The sequence below is a fragment of the Sinocyclocheilus anshuiensis genome, unplaced genomic scaffold (genome assembly GCF_001515605.1).
Source record: "Sinocyclocheilus anshuiensis isolate Anshui unplaced genomic scaffold, SAMN03320099.WGS_v1.1 scaffold1239, whole genome shotgun sequence".
NCBI classification, from domain to species: domain Eukaryota; kingdom Metazoa; phylum Chordata; class Actinopteri; order Cypriniformes; family Cyprinidae; genus Sinocyclocheilus; species Sinocyclocheilus anshuiensis.
This window is the reverse complement of record NW_015540949.1, coordinates 373,624-385,016: the sequence shown is the minus strand read 5'-3', so window position 1 is coordinate 385,016 and position 11,393 is coordinate 373,624. Positions and strand designations below refer to the sequence as shown.

Genomic DNA, 11,393 nt, shown 5'->3' with positions numbered 1-11,393 from the left:
CATGAAAGTAATACATCACAACAAGACTGGCCTATTTTGACAAACCCTTTGTCTTTTCATCGTACTCTAGTCTAGTTACCAGTGATATATCATATAATATCATGTATTGATAATATAATATAATATAATATAATATTTTACAAGCACACAAGAATCTGTCTGTTGCGATGATGATTAGGTACTGACATGATAGTAGAAACAAAATATTGTTGCTGTAGATGCTGTGATGCAAAGGTGTATGTTTTATACACTATTTATTTATTTATTCATTCATTCATTCACTCATTCTAGTGTTGTTAATTGTTGACAAACTTTTAAAATTGTTTTTAGAAATTGAAATAAAGCTGAAATAAAATAAAATAAAATTGTAATATTATATGAAAACCCCAAACGTAAACATTTTTTTTTGAGAAAATTAGAAATGTTTCCTTGGAAATGAACTGTAAAAAATAAATGTAAATAAATTTAAGTTGAAATACTAAATTAACAATTAAACTTAAACATAATTAAATAATTAATATATAACAATAATAAATTAATAATAATAATAATAAATAATATATAATATAATATAATAAATATAATATAATAAATATAATATAATATAATATAATATAATATAATGTCTTTATTTATGCAAAAACTCTAATCTAAAAAAATCTAACTGAGATAAAAGACTGGGGCTGAATAGGTTTAAAAAGCCTATGTGTTGCTGTGTTGCACATGTTTGTTTCAGAAACTATTTGTCCTTGCATGTTTGCATGTTCAGCTTAAGCTAGCACTTCTTAAAATATCTTTGAATGTACCATATGTACCTGTCTTTATATATTTATGTGTATATTTAGCCTTAAAATATTTAACCTTATTTATTAATCTATATAAAATATTAAATTATAACCACAGATGTTGCCACTGTCTGACAGTTTATGTCAGAAAATTCTATAAATGAGAGCGATTTAATGATTTATTTCTCATTCAGAGTGTGTTTTTCAGTAACGTTTACTAAGCATTATAAAGGGTTATTAAAGGGTATAATGCATTATAATTATTCATAATGTGCATTGTAATATCTTGTAAATAATTATAACCGAATTTAAAATGCATAGGTTAACAATTAATTGATAAGTGTTATAACTGTGGTTACAATTATTCATGTGATTGTACAATGCATTACAATGCATGTACTTAGCTTTAAGTAAAGTGGACCGTTTTTCTCTTTTTTTCTAAAATGTCTTCTGCAGAGCTTGGTCTGGTATAAAGCCAGGAATTGGGATTATTTGCTTTTAGTTTTTTTTCTTCAATGCTGTAAACAAAGCCTTACGGCTGTTTGTTGTACATTTAAAAAGGATTGTCAAAGGATGTTTATCTCATATCCCAGCACAACCTTCTGAAATCTACTACATCATTCCCAGCTGAATATTTCTCTCTCTCTATTTTTCTGTGTATCCACTGACACAACAATCTCTTGACCTGCATTTTTAAATGCCGTACTGACCTTGGCTTAGAGTAAAACGGGATGCACACTGATTTGTATTGGTCAAATCCTGCCATCACAAACCCTCAGATACCTGTGCACATGGCAGATGGGACAGTTTTGAAATTGTGAATGTGCATGCTCTTGCTCTTTAAAGACTGGTTGTCACACTGCAATAATGTATAGTTTGCCAGGCCTCTGTGTCTCAACTCTAATCCCCAGCATGTGGACATCTGTGCATCAATGGTGGCGGCACTGGGAAAACAGAAACAAGCTCCTGTCATGGGATTTATGAATGGAGTCCCTCTGCTTCAGCACTTTTTACTCATAATATAATATAATTAAAATATATAATGTAATATTTAACTATGAAAATACTACAAATATTAATTAAAAACTCCCATTAAAAAGTGGAATGGAATCACATGCAAATATTTGCTCATGGAATCACGTTCGATGATGTTTAAAAAAACATCCCAGAATGCACCTCATGAGGCTGGTTGAAAGAAATCCAGAGTGTTAAGTTAATTTAATAGTCTTGACTTGTTAAACGTCTTTCGGTCACCTGCCATTTGTGCCATTGGTATAGTTTGATGACTTTACTATTTCGCTAAAATGTGAAAAATAGGTATTTAAGTGTTTCCAGACTAGGTAGTGTTTAGGACATATACAATAGTGCCCACAAAAAAGGGAAGTTTGATGCATGGCTCTGTAGCTCTCAGTTTGAACAATAAACTGTAAAAAAAACTTTGAATCAAAAGTCTCGTGACAGTCATGGGAGCAGACTTATGACTGTAGCGAGGCATTCTGGGTTTCTTCAGTTTTGTGGTTAGACAGGAATGTAAAGTAACAGGAAACAGATGTAGAGTTTGCTGCTAACAGCTAGCTGAGTAAAGGAGGAGGTTTTTTTTTTTTTTTTGCTGTGTAATGTGACTGAACATTTGTCATGCTGGAGCTATTTAAATTTATATTAATACAACAATTATTAATTAAATTAATACCTGATATACAAAATAATTTCACAACAATTTAATTGTGTTCACACCGACAATATCTGCACTCACAAATGTTTAAAAGAGATATATATAAGGCTTAATCCTTAATGCTGTAGCAAAAACACACTTGAACACACACATAACGCTGGCTCTGATCAGGATCAGATGAACGATAAAAAAGCCAAAAGTTTTCTAAAGCATGAATGAGCAGGTGTGTATTACCAAAAAATTTTTCAATCATTTAATGTATCCGGTCAAATTTGAAGTCAATCCTTCTTTTTAGGTATTGCAGTTTAATATGTAATAATATCAAATTAATTCCAGTGAACACTGTGTTTTACTGAGAAACTGCAGTAAATGAGATGCACAGTTAGTATCTGAAGTATCTTTCTTGCCACAGTGGGGTGGGGGGGGGCATTTGTTGAGTTTATTGAAGTGCTGGGGTATTATTTTATTGACTAGTTTGTACATTTGGTGAATGATGTGCAATAAATTGAAATGAATAGCAACTGTGTTCCACAAACAATTTGTGCAAATCTGACTAATCCAATCCTAGTTTTTAAGATAAATACATTTGGGAAACACTTTTTTTGTTTCCCATAAACAAAGCTGAATACATTCTTAAATTTAGTCTTCTCAGGCTTGTAATCATGTCAGCAGGCTGTACTGCTTTTGGCCTGTGATATTTATAGGTTTGCTTGTATGTTTGTGAGTAATCTGCACATAGTGTGAACAACTAACATTAGGGGACTTTCCTCGACATACATTTATATCTTAGTGCTGACCGCATGCCTATACAGTAGACATCATGGGACAATTTTCACATAGACCTCATGCAGTGACACACTGCACAGGGAACTCAGGTTGTTGACTAACAAGCGGAAGTGTTCATGACAAGCCAGCATGGCCCTAGGAGAACCAAGCTTAGAAAGAGATGCTATTTATTGATCCCATCAAATCAGTTGAGTTTGAAGTCAACTGATTGTCCTTTATTTATGCCAGCAAAAAAAAAAAAAAAGTGAAAAAAAAGCTGAAAATGTGAGCTGATGAATGTACAGAAGGTTACAGTCTCCAAGATGAGAAAATGTGCATCACTTAATCACATCCGTCCTTTTGCAGGATCACAACAAAAAATTCCCTGAAAAGCTGAGTGGACTGTTTCTTTTGTTAGTGTGACTAAGACCATCTAGCCTGCTCAAAGGTATAAATGCTAATGAGAATCAATGGCAAGAATCAAAAACTGCTGTCAGTAAGCAATTCCCAAGACATTATAGAGAATTTAAGCAGTTTTGGAACATAAAGGACAAGCTGCAGCAAATGCATTATGTAAAACTAATGGTTAAATAATGGATGAATTGCTACAGCTTGCAAATTTATTTTCCTGGCAACTGTATATGCACATGATTTCACATCATTTAAAGCTAAAAAATAATATAAGGTATCTCTAAAATATTATAATTTCTGTTGTTGGTAGTGTTGGTTTTAGTACATTTAATTTTAATTTCAAATACAAATCTCTTTCACACTATTCCCAACTTCCCACTTTTCCTAAAACTGTAACCTGACTCCTGAGTCCTGACATCATTGCTCTGAGCTGGTGTTTAAACGATTCCAGATGAAGCGGGTCTTCCTCCTTTTCCCGCAACAGGAGCAACTTCCTCAAAACGTCAGCATATAAAGAGGTCGTCCACTAACCCAGTTTCATACCAGCATCCATCTTTTGTTCTGAACTTCTGGAAATCATCCAGGTAACCGAGGTTCCTCGTCCGCACTCTGTTTTTCTTTTTGACTCGTCTTAATTTGTTTACATTGTTTATATGTAAAGTGTTGTAAACGCCTGTTTTAATACTTGTAAAAAAAGTATGAAAATTCGAAACGTTTGGAGTTGTGGGTGCAGCTTTGTTGCAATCACTTTCGTTTTCTTTTTATTCTTCACGAAAACTTTAAAAACTTTTTAAAATATAATAACAAATAGTACATTTCTTCTAGCTCATTTCAGAAATCACCACTTAATCCTTATTTCTCTGAACTGCTTGAATAAGTTTCACTGCGGTGAAGCTTCACTCGTTTTTGTTTGTGGTTTGCAGTTATCACGCCACGTACGTTGCAAGAGCGCCGCTGGCGTGATATACAGTAGTGTACAGTGTGGCTTTACACCTCTGACTGTAGGTCTGTTTGTCAGGGCATAATGTATGCGTTTGGTGGAATCACCCTACTCGTGGTGGTGTGGTGTGGACTAGCTCACACTTTGGAGAATCTCACACTGGATGAGGCATGGGAGAGCTGGAAACTCACCCACAAGAGGGAGTACAATGGCCTGGTGAGTAACAGCCTATGAAGACAATACAATATTTCCTTAGGGTGCCAAAAGAGTGAATGAACTAGATTGGGTTAGTGTTTTCATGAAAAAGCCATCTGTTTCTCCCTTCTCTGGTAAAAAAGAGAGGAAAACTAGCTTGTATTTGTATGACTACATTGATTGGAATGTACTGGCTAAGTCCTTTTCTAAGAGGTCTGTGCTTTTACATGCACTGCAACTCAATATATAAAAAAAGAAAAAAGAAAGACAATCTTACAGCCTTAGGATTGGTAAGTTATTTTATAGAGTTTTAAGTATTAGGTGCAAATTCTACCTAAATCCTCACTTAAAGGTGCCATGCATTATAAAGATTAGATGCATTAAAGAAATAGTTCAACCAAAAAATGAATATGTGCTAAAAATTGACTCATCCATAGGCCATCCAAGATGTAGATGAGTTTGTTTGTTCACTGGAAGAGATTTGGAGAAATTTAGCATTACATAATTTCCTCATCAATGGATCCTCTGCAGTCAATGGGTGCCGTCAGAATGAGTTTATCTGATAAAAAACATTACGATAATCATCAAGTAGGGTAATCCACATGACTTCAGTACATCAATTAATTCTTTGTGAAGCAAAAAGCTGCATGTTTGTAATCAAATCCATCAAGATATTTTTATCTTCAAATTGTTGCTTCTGGCTAAAATACGAGTTCTCTATTATTCGAATTACTGTAATATAACGTTCAGGTTCATGCAATGCATCATCAGCTGGTGGTTTATACAGTTTGAGAACCAAGCACTTGAGCCAAGTGTTGTTTTATGGTGGACAGGATGAAGAGTCTATTCGACGGGCGATTTGGGAGAAGAATATGCTGTTTATTGAAGCCCATAACAAAGAGTACGAACTGGGGATTCATACCTATAATCTGGGCATGAACCATTTTGGAGATATGGTAAGTGCCCTAATTCAATCTGCTAATATTTTGCTGCTGTAAAATGTTTAATGTATTGTTTTACAAACATTTGCCAGTCTTATGTGTTGGAAAACATCTGCATATGTGTGATCCTGCCCCTTTAAGTTTAAGATATCACAATCTTGCTAAACCTGTTTGCAGAGTATACATGACAACAGCAATGTTCCATCAATAATCTATTATAAAGGCATGTTTACTGAAACTAGATCCAACTTGATAACTTTTTTCAGGGTTGATCAGCTATTTGAATGAAGTTTTTTGTCTAATGCTTATCTCTCTGCAGACACTAGAAGAGGTGGCAGAGAAAGTCATGGGACTTCAAATGCCCATGTACCAGGACCCAACTAACACATATTTGCCTGATGACACGGTGGAGAAGTTGCCCAAATCAATTGACTACCGTAAACTGGGATACGTCACTTCTGTCAAGAACCAAGTGAGGAAATAACAAAATATTTCAGTAATATTGCGGTAATATTTCCTCATTCTGAGAAACTCTCACACGATCAACCCTATCCTCATCCTCAAGTGCTTTCACACAAATTTCCACAGAATGAGGGTTACCATCTAACTATGATCCATACCATCTGTTGTTTCAAGCCAACTATTGTTATCACTGTACTTAAGCGCCATCCAGTGGTCAAAAAGATAATTTCTCCACCAGAATATAAGTGTTTTAGGCTATCTCCAGTGTTTTTTTTCTCTCACTCTCCTCAGGGTTCATGTGGCTCATGCTGGGCCTTTAGCTCTGTTGGGGCTTTGGAAGGTCAGCTGAAGAAGACCAAAGGTCAGCTGGTGGACCTCAGTCCTCAGAACCTGGTGGACTGTGTGACTGACAATGATGGCTGTGGTGGAGGATATATGACAAATGCCTTCAAATACGTCAGAGACAACCAAGGCATTGATTCAGAGGAGAGCTACCCCTATGTTGGAATGGTAATAGTCAGCCTTATACTAAGCCTTTTTTGTTGCATTTTTTTTTCAATGATTCATTTATGTTATTTGGTTAAAATGCAAAGGAGGTTTTTCCAATGCTTTGGCACTAGATTCAATGACTACGTCTTTCAAGCTACACTGTTATTAGTGTTTTTAGGTCACTGTTTTTATGAGTGACAAAGTGTGTTTGTTTGTTGGGTGACAACTTCTGCTACTCTTATGGAAAAATGACTTGATTTGGGACACATATGAAGTATTTTGGTTGTTTTAGTGCATTTTGGATGTGCAAGGCTGCCAGTCGGTAAGGCGATCAGAATGGAATTTGGAAAAAGTTAACTAAGGCTCCGTCCACACGGAGACGCGTTTAGCTGTATACGCATACATTTGGTATCGTATAGGCGTTTCGTCCACACGGATCCGGCGTTTTGGGTGAGTGAAACCTATATTTTTTGAAACCGGGTCCCAGAGTGTATAAATCTGAAAACGCCGCCCCTGCGTTTTCGTGTGGACAGCGAATCCGTATAGTTTCTGAAACGATGACGTCATCAGCCCACATCTCGCCCCTAGTCAGACACCGCTACGCCACGTAACAGCAACAAAAACAAGAACAAACACTGAACGATTGTCTTTTTATTAACTAACATTAACACAGATTAATAAATGTATTGTTCCATGTTCGTTTGTATACCGCGCACAAGGTTTATGCGCATAGTCCAAGTCTTCTTCTCCGTTTTTAGTGTATCTCTGTGGCAGAATTACAGCGCCACAATACATACTGGTCTGGCATGTATACTACATCGTTTTGTGTCGGTTTTGTGGTTTCATGTGGACGCAGATATTTCTTGAGACGAGGGGGGGGAAAGATCGGATAGGGAAAGCTCTGGCTTCGTGTGGACGTAGCCTAAGTTTTGAGAAATGTGTCCTAGCGACTGTAAAAAAAAAAAAAGTAATGACAGTCATGATTTTTCATCTCACTACTGCCCCCTGCAGGACCAGCAGTGTGCCTACAACAGCTCAGCGAAAGCGGCCACTTGTAAAAGTTATAAAGAGATTCCTCAGGGTAATGAGAGGGCACTGACTTCCGCTGTGGCAAAGGTGGGACCTGTGTCAGTGGGTATAGATGCCATGCAGTCCACCTTCCTGTACTACAAAAGCGGTACTTAACATATCTTTACATCATCTACAAAGTGTTTTGTTGTTGTTGTTGTTCTGCTGAAATTTTTATAGTGAAGGATAAGACTAAAATCTTGACCCCCAAAACCCATTTCTAGGTGTGTACTATGATCCCAACTGCAACAAGGACGACGTCAACCATGCAGTTCTAGCTGTTGGCTACGGAGCCACACCGAAAGGCAAAAAGTACTGGATTGTGAAGAACAGGTAAGGAAAATATGCTGGAAGCAGAGCACAGCATTGTTAAAATACTAAATAAATTATTTAATTTAAATAAAAACATAATGATTAAAATGAACAATTAATGAAAATGTTAATAAATGAATGTTAATTAAAAAAAAGTGCATGTAAGTAAAAAAAAATAAAATAAATAAATAATTACATTTCCATGTTGTCATATTCAGCATGTAATAGTGTAAAATTCTCCTAATCCATTTGTTTTTTTGTTTCTGTTCTTGAAGTTGGGGTGAAGATTGGGGGAAGAAGGGGTACGTCCTGATGGCTCGTAACCGTAACAATGCATGTGGCATTGCCAGCCTGGCCAGTTTCCCTGTCATGTGAGAGCTGGAAGTAGGGAGCACACATGGGACCAAACTTGTCTGCTGCTGACCAATAACAAAAGGGACTCAATCAGTGTGCTCAGAGGCGTCATGCCCATTCAAAGTGAGGGGGCACGTGCCCCCTCAGATTTTTAAGCCAAGTGGATTTTGAATGCAGCTTCCAAAAGGCAAAAAATAGCCAAATAATATTTTTAATATTTGATACAATCACACCAGCATGATTAAATCGTTCAGCGCGTCATATCAGCTTCTAAAATTCAAATCTGCGTTCGCTGGCTGGTGCTGAGCCAGAGACATACGCGTTTTTACAGCATAACCAATCACACACGATGCTGTTGAGCTTATGAATGCAATGACCAATCAGAAGTGTTCAGATGAGTCATCGCTAAAATGCCGGTGTTTTCTTCACTCACTTGCTACCTGAAAACCTCTTTCTGGCGAATTCTCTCGTTAGAATCAAACTACAGATGTGTGTATGAATCTGTAAGTAAGATATTCATTTCACAGTGTAAACAGCTTCAGTGATTTTAATGGGAGTTTTTGAGAGTGCTTGAACTCTAGACTGTGAAAATGTTCTTTGATAATGTAAATGTTTTTTGCTCTCTTTCTGTACGATGAAAGTGTTATTGTACAGAACGCCCCCCCCTCGTGACCCCTCAAAAATAATGAGTGCATGACGCCCCTGAGTGTGCTCCAGCATTAAATAATGATTGAGGAAACACTCTCTAAAAGTTGCAGTTGATTTGAATACCACAAGGTTAAGTGTATTTTCCTCTTGGGTCTTAGATGTCTCGTTCTTAATCCTATCAATTTGTGCAGTTGAAACTGTTTTGTGCAATATTTGAAATTCATAAGGGAAATTTTGATATTGTGTATACAGTCTGTTAAACATTTTTTTTTATTCCCCTGGTGGGATCTGATCTTTGAAACACTTGTTTTATAATGTTTTGATTATATAGATTACCAAGGTTTTTTTGTGGCAATATTAAATAAAATGTTTAATTTTGAGTACATCATATTTGGGTAAAAGTATCTTAATGTCATTTTCATAAATGTTTTACTTCAGTGAGGCTCGATCATATGTTTATCACACTAACACAGTTAGTACCACAGTTAGTACAAGTCAATATTACACCTCTGTACAGAAACATATATAATAAATCAACTTGTCCTTAAACCATGGTATCTGTACGACATACCGGTGGGTATGAAGACTTAGTTTTAGTTGTGTTGAGGTGGAAGAGAAAGCATCAGAGCCTTTATTTTGGGAAGCTGAAACCAAAAGAAGTCAAAAAAAGAAACAACATACTGAACTAAAAACTGGGCTGGGCTGTTTAAACAAAAGTCATGACAGTTATGTGTTCAGTGGTATGAAATCATATGACCATGACTGAACCACTTCCCCATTCCCCAGATGAATGACCCAGCTTTACCCTTTTTTTCTTGTATCTTGTACCCATATCTTCACATTCAATAACTGCCAATTAAAATCTCTGAACTTTGACTTTACATCAAAATTACACTCACAAACAAACAACTTTACCTTCTTGTAATTGCAAATTTATGTTTTACAAATGCAAATGTCAAGTGCTGATAAAAATTTTACTGATTTGTTATATATTTTATTACATTTGTGATGTACAAATAACAAGAAAGTACACTGCAAATGTAAACATATGTAAAAAGAAACAAAGTAGTAATTGTGAGAAATAATTACAAAATGACACAATTACAAAATTGAAGATGATGAATAGAAACTTAAGCAATGCATTCATTAGCCACTATTAGTGCTAAAAGGATGCCTGGTACAAATTACATTTAAAAAAAAAAATGTATTTCACATTTATTTTATTTCACATTTTTCCAACAGTAATTCAGTCACAATTAAGTATACAATTTCACATGTGCAGTGCCAGTGCCTCATTTTTGAGTGTCATGCCTCTGTAGGCTTCTTTGCTCGAGACTTCTGGATGTCAGAGGCATTAATTGACATTTATCGATTAAATAAGAATTTATTTCAGAAAGCTTTGCATGGTGTGAAATGTAACATGACTATTTAAAATGGTCAGTGCTGAACACCACTTTCGGTTCTGCATGTTTGTTTGTGTACTTTCTGAATGATTGAAAGCTGTAGGCCTAGTAAATGTTTCACAGAGCTTTTGTTCCAAAATATAACCACAGACCACATCAGTGTGACATGAACTGATGGATGTTCTGGAAACAGCATATTCAGAATCCACAAAATTCTCTTTTCTGAGAGACAAAAGATAATTATCATTTATCACTCAGCATGACCTGTAAGTTCTAATATTAACTAGGAATTCCCCTAACCGGCCCACATTTAATCATTTTAAATGCAGCTAAATTATTTCAGTCAAAATCAGCACCAGGTCAGCACAAATATTTGTCAAATCATGATGATGACTCATTTTATAAGTGAACAGCAAATGCTTCATGAATGGAAAAAATTAGGTCATGCTACCAATTGTTCCAGTTCCGCAGTGGTTACATGGCCTTTATCACTTTTGCCCAGTGGTAAGAAATGTAATTCTAAGCACAACATGTTCATTTAGGACCTAAACCTTGTGGCATATACACTCTCAAAGCCAGATACCAGGCCAGCAGGTGTTTTATATGTCATGTGCTTGCGTGCTTGAGTAGTGTTTAACCACATGATTTCCTCTCTTTCTGTTTCCTGTATACTTTCACATATCATGTGAAAATGTTTAATTATGGGTGTAGGTCTCAACTACCACGTTGTTATCAAGTATTATATATTTTTGTCTAAAATGTATAATATGTAGTCTAAAATGAAAAATAGTTACTGTGTATCGCTCGAGGAATATCTTCCTCCGGTGTTTAATATAAATTCCGCGAGATGGCGACCCAAACACAAGATATGAGAAAGGACGTAGACAAGCAACGTTCTCGGTTCTGATCCGTGTGAAACTCAGAACCTAGTGCCTAGACAGCTTCTTG

The 11,393-nt window shown here is 35.8% G+C and overlaps 1 protein-coding gene across 1 annotated transcript; it reads left to right on the top strand.

Moving 5' to 3' along the window:
- The first annotated feature begins 4,103 nt into the window (after nucleotides 1-4,103).
- LOC107689854 (cathepsin K-like) lies at nucleotides 4,104-8,561 on the top strand. Its single transcript, XM_016488024.1, has 8 exons — nucleotides 4,104-4,217; nucleotides 4,652-4,789; nucleotides 5,602-5,724; nucleotides 6,029-6,181; nucleotides 6,463-6,681; nucleotides 7,672-7,837; nucleotides 7,953-8,061; nucleotides 8,316-8,561. The coding sequence occupies exons 2-8, from the start codon at nucleotides 4,658-4,660 to the stop codon at nucleotides 8,413-8,415; spliced, it is 1,002 nt and encodes a 333-aa protein (XP_016343510.1). The 5' UTR covers nucleotides 4,104-4,217; nucleotides 4,652-4,657; the 3' UTR covers nucleotides 8,416-8,561.
- The last annotated feature ends 2,832 nt before the right edge of the window (nucleotides 8,562-11,393 follow it).

Bases quoted from the DNA above. Each gene is read 5' to 3' on its own strand.
- LOC107689854 (XM_016488024.1), top strand. From the start codon at position 4,658: ATGTATGCGTTTGGTGGAATCACCCTACTCGTGGTGGTGTGGTGTGGA. The intron at 7,838-7,952 runs GTACTTAACATA...ACCCATTTCTAG, and splicing joins CTTCCTGTACTACAAAAGCG to GTGTGTACTATGATCCCAAC. The intron at 8,062-8,315 runs GTAAGGAAAATA...CTGTTCTTGAAG, and splicing joins TACTGGATTGTGAAGAACAG to TTGGGGTGAAGATTGGGGGA.